The sequence below is a fragment of the Zootoca vivipara genome, chromosome 1, assembly GCF_965207765.1.
Source record: "Zootoca vivipara chromosome 1, rZooViv2.hap1.1, whole genome shotgun sequence".
NCBI lineage: Eukaryota > Metazoa > Chordata > Lepidosauria > Squamata > Lacertidae > Zootoca > Zootoca vivipara.
The window spans coordinates 54900121-54915115 of NC_142582.1; the positions used below are offsets into that span (position 1 = coordinate 54900121).

The 14995-nt window shown below is 44.3% G+C and overlaps 3 protein-coding genes and 1 long non-coding RNA gene across 14 annotated transcripts in view; 2 read left to right on the forward strand and 2 right to left on the reverse strand.

Moving 5' to 3' along the window:
• Positions 1–8475, forward strand: TMEM138 (transmembrane protein 138). Of its 4 annotated transcripts, none has more exons than XM_088664948.1 (5): positions 1–137; positions 2002–2267; positions 3604–3775; positions 7467–7542; positions 7769–8475. In XM_088664948.1, exons 2-5 carry the CDS (start codon positions 2140–2142, stop codon positions 7879–7881), a joined length of 489 nt encoding a protein of 162 aa, XP_088521074.1. In that variant the 5' UTR covers positions 1–137; positions 2002–2139; the 3' UTR covers positions 7882–8475. The 4 variants fall into 4 exon arrangements, with proteins under 4 accessions (XP_088521074.1, XP_060133037.1, XP_034979706.1 ...); XM_060277054.2 differs by having other exon boundaries at positions 100–232; XM_035123815.3 differs by lacking the exon at positions 1–137 and adding an exon at positions 1216–1572.
• Positions 8476–9325, reverse strand: LOC148687573 (uncharacterized). The gene is made up of 2 exons (XR_015948724.1): positions 9154–9325; positions 8476–8580 (listed from the first exon to the last, which is right to left on the reverse strand). It is a non-coding gene; the product is annotated as an uncharacterized LOC148687573 (long non-coding RNA).
• The window catches only part of TMEM216 (transmembrane protein 216), a 17779-nt gene continuing 12070 nt past the window's right edge, over positions 9287–14995 (forward strand). For 2 of the 6 annotated variants that reach the window (XR_015948723.1, XR_015948722.1), the window contains exons 1-5: positions 9354–9484; positions 10546–10647; positions 10964–11056; positions 11986–12187; positions 13268–13445. Coding sequence is in view for 2 of the 6 variants with exons in the window: in XM_035123852.3 (XP_034979743.1) it covers positions 10524–10647; positions 10964–11056; positions 11986–12187; positions 13268–13283 (435 nt within the window). In the remaining 4 variants the exon portion in view is untranslated. The other 4 variants (XM_060277067.2, XR_015948719.1, XR_015948721.1 and 1 more) reach the window with 4 other exon arrangements.
• LOC118089321 (fascin-like) overlaps positions 13860–14995 on the reverse strand; it is a 9218-nt gene continuing 8082 nt past the window's right edge. For 2 of the 3 annotated variants that reach the window (XM_088664816.1, XM_035123891.3), the window contains one exon: positions 13860–14485. In XM_088664816.1, the coding sequence (XP_088520942.1) occupies positions 14286–14485 (200 nt within the window). In that variant the 3' untranslated portion in view covers positions 13860–14285. The remainder of the gene's footprint in view (positions 14486–14995) is intronic. The other variant, XM_088664823.1, reaches the window with a different exon arrangement.

A 14995-nucleotide genomic window follows, 5' to 3' on the forward strand; every position in this document is an offset into this window, starting at 1 on the left:
CCCTGCCAAGCAGGAAACACCATCAAAGCATTCTTGACATATGCCTGTCAAGCCTCTGCTTAAAGACCTCCAAAGAAGGAGACTCCACCACACTCCTTGGTAGCAAATTCCACTGAGCTGGTATAGGTATATTGCAGGTATGTATACAGGTGTATTAATAGGAAACGCGTCACGTGACGAAGTTTTGACTGTCACACAGCAAGAGCTGAAGGCAAAGGAGGAGCTTTGTCAGGTTGGCAACCTTTTCTATAACTCCCTGTTCCACGCCAGTAAGTTATTATTGTAGACTGGCAGCGGCGTTAGGTGCTCCTTAATCTGCTGAAATCGCCCTGCAGGATTTCGCTCTGTAGCTGTGATATCAAAACAAAAATAGATTTCCGGTGGTCTGATTCCACTGGAACGACTGCCTGCATTTTTAAAATTGAGGCAGTAAACACGGATTGATTTCATCAAATGGTGGAATGCCGCTCCAGCTGCTGGAAGTTCCAGTTTAATGCGCTGAAGGAGACCGAAGGGAAGGAAGAAAGGAAGGGGAGAATTATTTCTTTCGCACCGAAGTGGTAATAATCCACCAGAAAAGCTCAAAAGCCAAATTAGCGGCAAAGGGTAAATAAAGGGGGAGGGGACCACGCCCTCCGCGCCAGGTATCATACAGATAGAGAAATAGAGCGCCAGCGGTGGTCGTCTGCACGCAGAATTTCAGCTGCTCATAGAAATCAAAGGAGAAATTGAAGATTTTACTTTAGATATAGTTGGGAAGCAGGTGCCCGTGCCCACATAACGAGCAAAAAGTAGCAGCCAAGAGAGGAGTCTATAATCTTTCTAACTCGGGTCTTGTATCAGGTGAAAGAGGCGCGCGCACACCCTTGTAAACATTTGCGAGTGTAGCGTGGAGTCTACGGAGTTTAGTGGATGAGGTTGGATGAAGAGGCAAATGAACTAGACTACTGTAACCTTGTAACCTGCAAATGCAAACGTTCGTGCTACTTCTGAGCTGCACCATTAATAGTGTCCTTGTAGGGCTGTTATATGCAGCTCTCCAAGCCACAAACCCCGACACACACAATTTAGAGATGATGAAATGTGATCCGAGTGTGCTGGTCCATGTTTTAATTTAAAAACAACAACATCAAAGCATCAAAAAAAGTAGTCCCCTCTAAGCCGCTGTAGAATCACGGGTTTCTTCCAGATGCATTCACTTCCGCCCCGTGGAATACTTTATAAATGGCTTCCAGAGGCAGGGCGGAAGTTTCCTATCCGGGCACGAGATTCTCCGTCCGCTCTGTCATTTACAGCTCTGTGACCGCGATCTCAAGCGCGGCAGCTTCCGGGTCAGTCTGCCTCCTACGCTCTACTGAGCGGCTGCGTCGTCTCTATGGGGACGGGCAACGGCGGCGCCAGGTGAGGGCCGGGAGCAAAGAGCGCGAGCAGGAGCGGCGACCTGGCCTTTCTCTCGGCGACCTGCCCTGCCCTGTTGCTTAACACGGGAAGCGTGAGGTCAAGGGCACTTGGGAGCCCACGGAACGAGATCGCGTGTACCTGGATCGAAACCTTGATCACCAACGAGATGAGGTCCGTGGCGCTTGATCCGCGTTGCCCTGGAAGAAAAAGCGCCTTTTCCAGCTCCGTGGCGATGGCTGTGACCAGTCAGCCCTCGCCACCCACCCTCGTGCTTTGCTTTCCCCTGTGTAGAAATAGGAGAAAAGCCACGGAGGGGCAGCAAGAGTAAAGTTCTTAGATCACCAAAAGGTGTTAAGAACAGTGTTAGGCAAGAGCAGTTAATGGGGCATCCAGTCTTACTTCGACAAAGGGATTCTTATTCATTGTTTGTATTTCTGACTGGTTTATCTTTGCTCTCTAGTACTAGACTGTGTGTGGTGTGCTCCAGATTTGTGATGCCCCCCGCCCCGCCCGCCCCGTGAGACTTGCCTCTTTTTCACTATTATTGCAAGTGTTGCTCACCTTATTCTCCCTCTTTTCCCCCACCTGGTGTTTCTGCAGGTTTGAGGTCTCTGCCCAAAGGGAGCTATGAGTGATTACGCTGGAGGAAAACGTTTGTATCCCTCTGTGGTGTGAGCATGAGGTGTCCCTCTCATCTGGGATGCAGGCACTGAGGTCCCACGGCTCGAGGCAAGGAAGATGCTCCAAACCAGCAACTATAGCCTGGTGCTTTCCTTGCAGTTCCTACTGCTGTTCTATGACCTCTTTGTCAACTCTTTCTCGGAGTTGCTGCGCATGGCGCCCGTCATCCAGCTTGTGCTTTTCATGTGAGTATGGCACAACAGTGGGTGCTTGTCACTGGTTTTTTTTAAAGGACTTGTATACATTTGTTTCTGAAAAGATGCTCAACAGTGCTATGAGATCTTAAATAAGCTGTAGGGATCAAAAACATGGTTATTCTTCATGTCCTTGGATAGAACTGTAGACTAGTGCTGGAATAAGTGATTTGGAATGGAGAAGAGATGGTTAGTATGTCTACTCAGGAGCAACAGTGCAATCTTTTATATTTCGTGGACTCCAAAGGAAGTCCCATTGTTTTCAGTCATGCTTACTGTTGTGTAAGTGTGCATAGAATTGCAGCTTAAACCTTTATGTATACAATGGGACTTGATCCGTAGTAAATGTGTTTAGGATTGCACAGAATCTGCCACATTGAACACAGTGGAACTTTTTTGAGTAAACATGCACAGAAATGCACTTTCTGTTTGTTTCTACTCTTCTTGGGACACTCTCATTCAGGAAAACAGGAAGAAGACAGTGCCAGAGAAGAGATGAATGGAGCAATGAAGTAGAATAAAAGATACTAAGAAAATTATTATACTTCCCCTACTCCTGAAACATCAGCAGTTAATAGGCTGTATTGTGTTGAATGATATTTTTAAAAGGGTGGTGCTATTATAATCCATTCATTCTATCTTTTCTCTGTGGGTATTAGCAGCTGTTAGCTCAATTACCATTACATAAAGTTCTTCTACACCAATGAGTGATGAGCAGGGGGGAAATAGAGGTAGCTGCAGCAGGTATTATTTCCATTGTAATCTTCTAGCAAGGGTTTTGGGGTTCCCTTTCCTCTGCAATTGGTGCACTAACGTCTCAGTTGGCAGCATGGACAGTGAAAATTCTGCAGCTATGTTAATGTGCTTTTTGTTCTCCAAGTACTAGGCTTTAGCCACAATTGTCGGGAGCCTGTGGACCTCCAAAAGTTGATGGACCACAACTCCCATTATCTCTGACCATGGGTGGTGGTGGGGAGCTGGTGTCCAGTAGCACTTGGAGAGCCACAAGCAGGGGTGTATCTAGGAGTTGGTTAGGTGGGCCCCTGCCAAGGGTGCAGGCCTGGGGTCTGTGGACAAAAATTGTGCCTCTCCACTCTGGCTTGGAGTGGCTAGGAACCTGCTCTCCTGTTCGTGTGCTCCCTGGGCCGCTCTTCCAATACTATGGGTGGCTGGGCAAAGCATGCAGGCTCCTGTGGGTGCTTCGGTGGAGAAATGCAATCATGAAAGGGACCAGGGTGTGTGTATGATGCAAAGGAGCCTAGGTACATCTCTGTGTATAAGGTATCCATCAATCTCTTTCTCATTAAAATGTCTGTCTGTCTTACAGCATTCAGGATATTGCCATCCTCTTCAATGTCATCATCATCTTCCTCATGTTCTTCAATACCTTCGTCTTCCAGGCTGGCCTGGTTAATCTTCTGTTCCAGAAATTTAAAGGGACCATTGTCCTGTCAGCAGCATACCTTGCTTTGAGCATATCCTTCCACATCTGGGTCATGGTAAGGCAGGAGAGGATTGTTATCAAGGAAGCCAAAATTCTGAATATAGGAGTTATTGTGCAAGCAAAGAAAACACATTGAAACAAACTTTATTTTATGCTCCCCCCAGGTTTAGCACTGTAGTTTTTTTAATATGGAGGTCTGGATGTAACACAAAAGCGGTATGGTAAATGGAAGAAATTTGTGCAAGAGCAGGGATGAATAGAAGAAACTAAGAGGTTAGGTTAGGACAGGTAGCTGTGGAAGAGATAGAACCCTAGGAATCCCTTGCAAACACCACCTGTGGATTTCTAAAGTTCAACACCCGTTATATTTTTAAAAGGAGCTCAGGTTTTTGTACCAACTTCTGTGTGATAAATAATGTGTGCAGAATTTGTAGAACAGTAGCTGTCTCATTGAGTTGGCTGAGGAGTTCCCAGGAATAAAGACCTGGGAAGGAGGTTGATTAGATAAACCAAATAGTATTTAAGACATTTAAAAGCTTGTCTGATGAAACAGGATAAAGTGGAAGGGGTCCTAGCTGTTGCAACTGTTATAACGCAATATATACTTGTGGCTTGGCATGTTAATTCACCTTCCAACCTTTCAGAATCTTGTCAGTATAAAGCTAGAATTTCCTATTGATATGGTTAGCTGGATACAGGAGGCCTTATAGTATTCTTTGACCAGTGTTTGTTTCCCCCTTCGGGCAGTTCTGTTTTTCTCAGCTGTCCTTCATTCTTCACCATCACACCCTGGACTTCCTGCATACATACCAATCACTTCTTTTTCTAATATCTTTTTGAACAAGCATACTTTTGTTCTTGATGAGCATAATTTACAGTGTGCTGCATTATTCTTGTTTTCATCGGACATCTTGTTACACTGACTTCTGCTCACATTAATTTATTTTTAGATATCTGTGTCTGAGATCCATGAAAAATGATTGGCCTTGCAATAATTGCCTAAGTTGTCATTTAAGTGGTCTATTGTACATTTTGTTAATATGTACTGTATTCATATGATAGCAAATCACACAAAGCACCCTAAGTTAATGATTGCATCCTCCATCACAGTTGCCCTCTTATGGTCTTTACTGAGGGCAAGCTTGTTGTGTACATGTGATTATGTGTAAGCTGAGTGGTTATTAACTGTTGTTTGACTTGGTTTACTGGCACTTTTATGATTTGGAAGCTGTGTAGGCAACAGGTCCTCCTTCAGATTCCCACCACCACCCAATTTCCTGGTTTCTCGTTGCTTCATGCACCAACACATTTCACCTTCATGCTGTCTTCACATCTTTTCAATGTAATGTATAGACTTTGTATCCCTTTACACTGCTCAATATGCTTACAGCATAATCTCTTCTTAATCTTTTGACTCTTTCTTATTTAAGAAGCAAAAACAAATAAACAATCCCAACAATAAGGAAGGCTGGTGTCTTTTTCAAAAGAGCCAACAAGAAAATTTATATTTTGATTCTTATAACAGACTTCCAAACTTTATCTGCAGTTTTGTCAAAGGTGGCCATACATGACTACCCATGCTGATTTGCAGCTGCAGCTATGGACACAAATGGAGTATTGGAATGTGTCTCACTAATTTGTTCAGTACTGGCGTTAGTATAGTCCTAGTGAAGTCTGGTTGAAATGTTATATGCTTGCTACTAATCTTGCTATGCTATTAGTTGATTGGGGTGAGCCTATTGGATCATTGAAATCTCATAGAATGAGCAATATATTCTTTGTTCTGGCTCTATTTGCTCGGATCTGTAGTTATCTCCTAGGTTTGTATTGTCCTTCTAGGCACTGTGCCTGGGCATTTGTCCTATATCACATATCTTGAGCTTTAATGACTGTTATTTCATTCACCTTTTTTCCTAGACAGATTTGTGAAGTTTAACAGAGGTCACTGTAATTTGGGTAATTAAAGGGAAGGAGGACAGAAGCATTTGGGACAAAAGATTTGTAGGTTTCCAGGGTATTTGGAAGCGTCAGGAAGCTGTGCAGAAGTTGTCTTGGAACAGTGGCCAGGAAGTATATTTGGTCTATGAGCTTTTAGTTGATCAAACTTTATTTTCTGTTTGACACTCAGCTTTTTTGCTGTTGTCACAATAATCTGTAATGTGTGTGATTTACTTTTCAAATATCAACAAATGTTGTGATTTAAAAACTAGGTCCTTATTCCTGGTTCTTTGTGTCTTGCTATCCAGTTGCCTAACTGAAAGATACATATTTCAATTCAGTCCAAGTTTAGTTCAGTGGAGCAAACAACTACAATGAACAGGTGTCATTGACATGCAATGACTTACCATTGATGATGGGCTATACAGTGGTACCTCAACTTTACGAAGACGATCTGTTCCGTGGCCGTTTTCGAAAGTCGAAGTCTTCGGTTGTTGAAGCGGTGCTTCTGCGCATGCGCCGACTGCGCACAGGGTGAAAAGACTTCTGGGGTTGTTGACTTCGGAAGTCGAAACCTTCAGAAGTCGAATCGTTCGGTTGTCGAGGTACCACTGTATTGCCAAAGAGTCATAAAAGTTCGTGGTACAGCACCCTTGGATTCTTGGAATAGAATGTTTAGATCCCAAAGCAGTGCTTGCATTGATATGAATTCGCTGCATTGAAGGCAAAAACCTTCTCATTTCTACAGCCTCAATAATCTAGTACCTCACTATGGAATTTTGTGGCTCTCTTTAGATGAGTGAGTGCTTTACGGAGTCTAACAAAAGATTTATTTCCATTTTGAATAACTCAATGTGCCTATTTTCCTTTTCATTCCCTATTCCTTTTTTTACTCTTTCTTATAAGATTGCACACCATTATTTGTAAATGGTAAACCTACCTAGAATACACTGGACAAAATGGTATATACTGTAGTTAAGTCCCAGTATCTTGTCATCTGTTATTTAGGGAATTAATATCTCATCTTTGAAGTTAGATGAACCAATCTAGCTTGAAAGTTGGGTACTACTGCTTTCCTAAACCTTGCTTGGTGAGGCAGGAGGATTTAAGAGGATTTTCTGTGATCAGTTGTTGAGAGCTAGAATAGGTCTGGTTGTTCTGTATAAATCTGCTGATCCGATTAACCTTTCTTTGCTCCCTGAGCTGCTCCTAGTGCTGGCATCCATCCCATGTGTGGTCTGGTTGCTTAACTGTTAAGAAAGACTGGGAGTAGCCTATTATGACTGGTAACATGAGTTTTGGAAACTCTCTAGTGGAACTAACATCATTACTCTGTTTCCCCAACAAGCTCAACAAATATTGTGTCTAATTTTAATGTGGATCAACTTTTGGTTTTTATTTTATCTGTGAAAATATTTTTATAGATACAATTGCGTAAGTCCTGGTTTACCATACTTGGGAAAAATGTGGAATCTTTCTTGAGTGGGATGTAGGAAGGGGGCACACCAATCAATGGGATACCACAGGCCTTCTTTATTGTCCTGGATTGTTGCATGGTTTCTAGAATGTTTATTTGAGATTGTAGTAATCTCTGAACTTTCAAGAGGAGGTGTTAGGAATGTTGCTGCTTCCCAAATATATAAAAAATTATTGGGAGTAGGAAAATTGGAGCCATGTTTCTGAAGAAATTTGGTAGAAAGATGGGGCACTGAAGAAATTCTGAAAGGATGGTTGGTATTGTTTTGTGTTGTTCTGGGAAGAACAGTCTATTTTCTGCCTTTAATGTTTCATACATTTCTTTCCCACAGAACCTCCGCTGGAAAAATTCCAACTATTTTGTGTGGACAGATGGGCTGCAGACTCTTTTTGTTTTCCAGAGAATGGGTATGAGGCTGTTTCATTTCTCCCGTGTGTCATGACGGCTGAGCAAAGCTTAAAAATGTATCAATGAGGCTGGTTCCATCTGTGCTTCCCCACAGAAAGTAGATGGGACAGGGAGCAGGGGGAGTGTAGCTAGGGCGATAATGGTGAAGCTGAATGTAAGAAAACCAGTAAAGTTGATACAGATGTTGACCTTGCTGGCTTGTGACTTATTTCTGATTGGTTGCAGTGGCTGTGCTGTACTACTACTTCTATAAGAGGACGGCTGTGCAGTTGGGAGATCCCCGTTTCTACCAGGACTCTCTTTGGCTACGGAAAGAGTTTGCACAAGCGCACAGTTGACACCTGCTTCTGAATCATTTGGAGCAGAGGCCAGCTTGCTAGAATGTCCACAGAGATTTTACCAATATCTTGCAGCAAGTTCCCCTCCTCCCACTACAATTGTCTCCTACAGTCAAGTTCTAAATCTCATGTGATCAAATGACTTCATCCCTTTCCTACATTCGTGCACATTAGGCTCCCATAAATGAAACTGCTCTTTTGTGGATACCCTGCTTGCTACTATATGCTTCTCAGTCTCCAAGCACTCCACAATCCTCCTTTCAGTTCAGCAAACTGCACTCTGGATTTGGCTGCAGCCTTACTGAGGAACGATTTGAAGTGCCAAACAGATTTGGCTGAGAACTCCCACTGAGTAGCAATGCTGCATTTTCCTCCTTGAGAATATTTCCATGCCCTAAGCTCCCCGTGACAGAAAAGGATTCCTGCCTTCACTAGTACCTCTGACAGTGTGACAAGGCATAAAGACTATGGTTTGGCTTTGCAGTATTCAGCCTGAGCAAATGTACTCTCATTGACTTGTTAGATTCCCCTTTTGTACTTTCATTTTTATACTGTAAATGGTGAGAAAATAAATTGGCTCTTTTTCAGAAACCATAGAGTGGTGATCTTGCTTTATTGTTTTTCCTCTGGTGTGTGGTAATAAAAGGGTGTTCTTTCCATTCCAAGGCTTGATTATTACCACCAGTTCTCTGGGTTGTGCTGTTGAGGTATTAAAAATAAACCATATAATTTAGTAACATGCCAATAGGAAAGAAATGGATGTTTTCGTTAGGCTGGGCATGCGTGTGGTTTAGAGTAAGGTAATGAAATTCACAGAAAAAATAAACACTGAGGGGGAACAGCTTGTTCCTAAAGCGCAATACCCAGGAAATCTTGTACTGTACCTGTACTCTAAAATGTGGGGCAAGACTCCTAACAGTAGAATTAATTGTGGAAAGCTGTGGGCCTTTGATAGAATAATAAAAATGCTTTCGAGGGCAGGATGTGATGCTGGGTAACTTGTTAAGTGGTAGATTTGCGAGTGGATTTTCGGAGCTATACGAGCTAGGTGCCATTTGGGCCATGTGAACTGAGCAATCCGAGGTGCTTTGTATGATGTGCGTGTGTGTATGTTGTCTCCACTTCCTGATAAAAAAGCACTTGTGAAATCTAAAATAAAAATGTGCGTGTAAGGAAAGAGCGGAAGAAAAACTGGGGCCGTTATACAACAAGCAAAGAAATAGGTGTCGCTCCTTGTCAGTAGGCGAGAGAACGAGAGAATTCATGGGTTACCATGGAGACGAGGTGACGCTGTCTCCGCTCGGAATCTGGCCCTCCGCCCCAAAGAGACGCGGTTCGATATTCGGTATCGAATGGAGCTTTTTGCCTTTCTAACGGGTCTTCCGGCACAAAGAGGCTCCGCTCTGTGTCCATTCGGTCTAACGTGCTGGTTGCGAGCGAGCGAGGGAGCGCTTAGCCGACCACCCAGACCTTTCTGCCTCCGCGAACGCTGCGCGACACTCCGCCCTCCACTCCGCCCTCTCCCGCTTCCGTGCCGTGAGCTTCGCCGGAAGTGGGTTTCCTGCGTAGCGGTTTCCATGGCGATGGAAGATGGCGCCTCGGAGTAAGTCGGGGTCCCGGGTCCCGGCAGCGTTCTAGGGCCCTGGGGGATGCGAGGTCACGTGGCCGCGACTGATCTCCGTGGAAGGCTCGGCTCTTCTTCGTTACCACCCCGCTCGCCGGCCTCCCAGGACACCCCGAACCCTGGAGCAGAGACGGGAGCCGGGCTCCGGCTGCAGCCCGGCAGCGACGGCGGGGATCCGACGGCAACCCGCCAAGCGCTCCCCAGGCGGGAGGAATAGCCAGAGCGAAGGGGAGGGAGGCAGAGTGGCCCCCGGGTCCTCAGAGCCTGATGCGAGGCCTCTTGGCTCAACTTAGCGCTGAGCTCCCCCAGAAAAACCATCCTGCCAGAGGAGAGTGGCAGACTCGGGGCCACGTCCTGCGGGAGGCTGCCCCTTCGCAACCCTCTCCTAGCGCAAAGCTGCCCAAATACGGGGTTTTGAACCCTTCCAAGGGGTTCAGATCGGTGGGCTGGGGTTTTTATTCTCTGCTGCTGGTTGGTTTCCCTTTGCCTGAGGTATGCAGTTAGACCATGTGCTGAGGTTCCACGCAAAGCTGGTGAGGCCGCAGCATCCCAGTTTTGAGCTCACAACATCCAGTGCACCCCCAAATGCAAGAAAGGCGAGATGGAGAGTGGCTGCACCCAAGGCTTGTGTTCTGTGCCCCTGTCCAGCCTTGTATAAATATTAGTGTCCCCTAATGGCTGTTGTCATCTCAGGGCTTCTATTTTGACAGTCTTCACCTCACACTGGTCTCTGTTGACTGAGTTTAGAACAGAACTGAGACTTGTCTCATTGCTTCTTGGCTTCTTAGCAGCAGTTTCTGCTTGACTCACATCCCTTGCTCCGCTGCCTTTCTGAGGGAAAACCCACCTTGGGATAGATTGGAACAAATGGCAGTCCTGGGAAAACCAGAATTGCCATTGGCTCTGATTCAGCTCTAAAGCAAGGGGAAGGCAGTGGGACAATAGGAAGTGTACATAAACTCTCAAGAAAGTTTGAGAGGTGAGAGTGGAACACAAAATGTGCACCCCATAGATAATTATGTTCTGGTTTCACCTCCTAGATCGCCAACTCTCCTCCACCCCTCTGGAGATTCTCCTGTTCCTGAATGGCTGGTATTACGCAACATATTTTCTGCTGGAGATTTTCATATTTGTCTATAAAGGTGAGTCTTTGAAGGGATGATGTGTTTGGGTTGCCTGCAGAAGGATTTTTTTTCACATTTACCTTGTAGCACTCACCTGAAGAAAGTGAAAGAACACAGTGGATAGGGTAATTATTTATTCCTCACCTAGCTGCTTGAGAGTTCACAGCCTTTTTCAGAACCATCCATGTCCCAGTGTTTGTTGTCATTCTAGCTGCTACATTATATGTTAACCAACATCAGACACTCATCTTTTATTAAGGAATTCATTAAATGGAAAGAAGCATCTGCCTTTGCTGTTCTCTTAATGCATATGTCCATTTGTGTACCTGCTTAGGACTCCTGTTGCCCTACCCCTCTGCCAATTTGGCTTTGGACCTGATAATGCTTTTTCTCTATCTTGGGATTGAAGTAACCCGGATATTTTTTGGTAAGTATTCAATAAAAATGTTCCCACGAATAGTGCACTAACCTGCCATTTTGTGAGCATCTTTGATAGCACTTGACCTGAAAAGATGATTCCTGGGGAAACCCAGCCAGATGGGCAGGATATGAATAATAATAATAATAATTATTATTATTATTATTAATGTGGTTCATCAATAAATTCTGCTTCTCCAACAACAAAGGTATTTGAGAGTAGAGTAGTTGAGCAGAGTGTAAATTGCTGACAGTGCCTTCACTCCGCCATTCCAAGCCTTCCTAATTATTCTGCTGAACTGGAATAGGTGCCTCCATTGAAATGATGCCCAAAGGCTGAAAAAGGGGCTATGTGTTACATTTCGTAATTCGGGAGTAGGTAGGAGGCAAGACAAGATTATGTGGGTGGAAATATGAGATCCCATTCATCCAGTCTTGCTGTCCTTCCTGACCTGAGCCTAGCTTAGGAACTACAGTACAAATGTTAAATGCAAAATCTCATTCCTTATTCTCAGTTAAATGATTCTAGATTCAGGTAGGTAGCCGTGTTGGTCTGACGCAGTAGAAATAAAAAAAAATGTTTTTATTTTAAATATATACCGGTAATTGTTCACAGTCAACAGTTCTACCATACCCATTGCGTCAATCACCCATCTCCTACTGCCCTTCCGAGAAATACCCTACCCCACCCTCCCACTATATGTAAGGGTCTGGTGACTTCTGTTTCAGTGTATCTGAAGAAGTGTGCATGCACATTCGTTGGTCTCTAAGGTGCTACTGGACAATTTTTTTATTTTTTTGTTTAGTTAAGTGAGTTAAATGAGAACTGATCTCTGAAAAGTAGAACTATTCATTTCGTGCCCTCAGATTCCAAATATTGTGGCTTTTATGCTGAACAGGTCTATGCATTTTCTTTCTCATATTGTCTGTGTATGGCAGGCTCAAAAGGGAACCTCTGTCAACGGAAAGTGCCACTTGCTATCAGTTTGGCTTTAACCTTCCCAGCAGCGGTGATGGCAGCCTACTATCTGCTGCTGCAGACTTATGCTCTGCGGCTGGAGGCCATCCTTAATGCTATCCTCCTCCTCTTCTATGCTGTGGAGCTGTTACTGGGTGTTCTCACTCTGGCTGCCTTCTCCAGGTACTTTACTTGCTTACCATTATGGCATTTTAGGGAAATATTTTTTTATGTGCATTGATTAGATTTTATTTTTTAGGACACTGTATATACATGTAATGTTGGATTTAGTAAATGAAGTTTCAGGCTCGTGTGCGAGTCCCCATACCCTCTTCCTTTATAGCTGGGAGGACTTGGGAGGATTTACTTTCACTTTTAAACAACCCCCATTTAGCATCATGTTGGAACCAAGGATCCTGGTTTAAAACAACAAAAGTCCTGTGGCACATTAAAAAGTAACAAATTAGTTATGGCATACATTTTTCATGGACTAGCTTAAGCTGTAATAAATGTGTTCGTTTAGCCTTTAATGTCCCCCAAAGACTGGACAATATTCAACCAAATATCCACACTAGTGCAAGGACTAGTATTAGTACACTGGGACTTCTGTGCCCCATGCCATTCCCAGAGCAGATTTAAGGGGCATGCGGTGGGGGAAATGTTCAATTGCACAAGTAGAAATCTTTCTTCTTAGCACTGTGTTGAATGCAAACCTTTCTGTTATACTCTCTGGAAATTGGTATACTGTTGGTTATGAAGCCAACTTCATAACCCATTGTTTGAAGTTGATTTATTATGGTACTTACAAGAGTTTTAAACTAGGATTCCTGGTTCAGACATAATGCTAAGCTAGGATTCTTTAAAAGTAGAATTAAATAGAAAACATAAAATCCTGCTGAAGTCCCCCTTGGCTGTTGTGGGAGAGCATACAAGTTTGACATTCTTTTTCTAATTGAGTCAGGCTCAACGATGTAATGCTAAATTGCACAGGTGACATATATTTATGTCGGTTGGCTTGTTTCTTCAAACAGGGGAATCAATGGAATAGAACAGGGATAAAGTACCCATGGGCTCCCCAGATGTTGCTAGACAACAACTTCCATCATCACTATTGGCCATGGTGGGAGTTGGATTCCAACATCTGGAGGGCTGCAGGTTCCCCATCCTTGGAATAGGTGTTCAGTTTGTTCCACTGTAAGTAGGCAGAGGTATTCGCTGTCGCTGTTGCCAAGATCCTCACTTTTCGCTCTCTATTTTCTGCAGTTTGGACTCTTACTGAGAACCTTTGTGGGCTGCAATGTATGGAACCATGTGCTCTTCAGATTGGAGAGAGGCTGCATGAACCCTCCATTTCTGTGGCCGGGACAGGATGAGGTGTGGGTCCAATTCCCCCAATAAGCTGAAAGAAGGCGTCTCAGCTTCTCATTTCAAGCTCCTGCAGGTAGAGCACCATTAGCAGGGTCTACAGTGTCTGGAAAGCCCGCACCCTAACAAAGCTTGCAGTCCTCCTGGAGGGCGCCAATTGATCCATTCCAACTTTGTACCTTGGGTAATTGACTCTCACAAGTCAAAAGACTATGGGCCCGTGAATGCCACCTAATAATCAGACTTTGCCTGCAGCTGGTGTGTCCTTTGAATTCCCCAGCGTGGTACATTCTAACAACTCAAGACTCTAGCATGTGTGCAGTGACTCAGGATGGCAGTCTTGCTCATCCTGCCTAACTGTTGTGTTACCTCCTGTGCCCTCTTCCTGAATGGGGGTAGGGATAAAGGCAGCAGGCCTTGTGCCCCTTCCCCCCAAATCAGTGTTGTTATTGGTGTGTATTGAGTTTGTGATACTTGGTTTTCTACTGCATCCTTGGAATAAATATTTATTTTTAAACTACTGCAGCTATGTGGAGCTTCAGACAAACATTGGTACACTGGGAGAACAGCAGTGCTCCTAGAAGCATGGGGGGACCCCTCTTGGACTGAAGAGAGGTATACATCTTTAAGATAACTGAGGCTTTGCAAATCATCCTAACTGCATGAAGGCGGTTCAGAAGGGAGCTCATGGGCACAGAAAGTTTTTGCATAAGGACATTCACATGAAAGGGTCCTGGCTTGGGTCTGCTGTAGGAAGCAGAGCTTTCATTTAGAGTTCAAGTATGCCCTGTGTGAGGGAGGATTTACGGAGGAAGGGTCATTTCCAAGAGGGGCCAATTGGGCATCAGTTGAGATAAGCATAAAGTAAGCCCAGACAGAAAAAGTTTATTGGTGGGAAGAGCAGGGTCAGATGCTCTCAGAAATGGAACAGTGTTGCTCCAGATGCTTCTGAAGCCCCTGCCCACAGTCGGCCTCCTTGCTCAGCCATAAGAAACTTGTTGTTGGGTGCTTTGATGATCAGGCAGCTGGAGGATGCAAACTGGATGGTGAAATTGCTGGGACGGTCACTGCTTGCCAAGATTTGTCCATCTTTATCCAGAGCCCAGTACTTGCTGCCTGCAGGTCAAGTGGCAGAATTAGTGGAAGGAAGGTAAAAGAATCACAGGTAATTAGGATGTGCTCGTCATGGCAATACCACTAGGTATGGTTTAGAAAGAAACCATGTATAAAGGGAAAACATGACCGACACTTAGAATCATAGAGTTGGAAGGGACCCAAGGGTCATCTAGTCCAGCCCCCTGCAATACAGGAATCACAGCTAAATCAACCATGACAGATGGCCATCCCACCTGAACAGTGGTTTATCCTTAATTGGGCCTAGAAAACTATTGTCCAGGGGTCATGGAGCAAAACAAATGGCAAAGGGGGGTGGGATTAACTGGGAAATAGTGATGATGCACTCTTGCATTGTTTTGGTTTGGGAAAGCAAGTTTTGGCTCCCTCTTATGGCTATTGTATAAACTAAGCTTGTTTTTTATAAAAATCCTTTGATGGCAGCTCCCATTTGTGAGTAGGTCATGTTTCTCTCACAACAGATACTAGGAAACCCCAACCCCTTGGAATATA

Excerpts from the sequence above, each read along its gene's own strand:
- TMEM138 (XM_088664948.1), top strand. The coding sequence starts at position 2,140 with ATGCTCCAAACCAGCAACTATAGCCTGGTGCTTTCCTTGCAGTTCCTA. Across the intron at positions 3,776-7,466 it reads CCTTCCACATCTGGGTCATG|AACCTCCGCTGGAAAAATTC; the intron begins GTAAGGCAGGAG and ends TCTTTCCCACAG. Across the intron at positions 7,543-7,768 it reads TTTTGTTTTCCAGAGAATGG|TGGCTGTGCTGTACTACTAC; the intron begins GTATGAGGCTGT and ends GATTGGTTGCAG.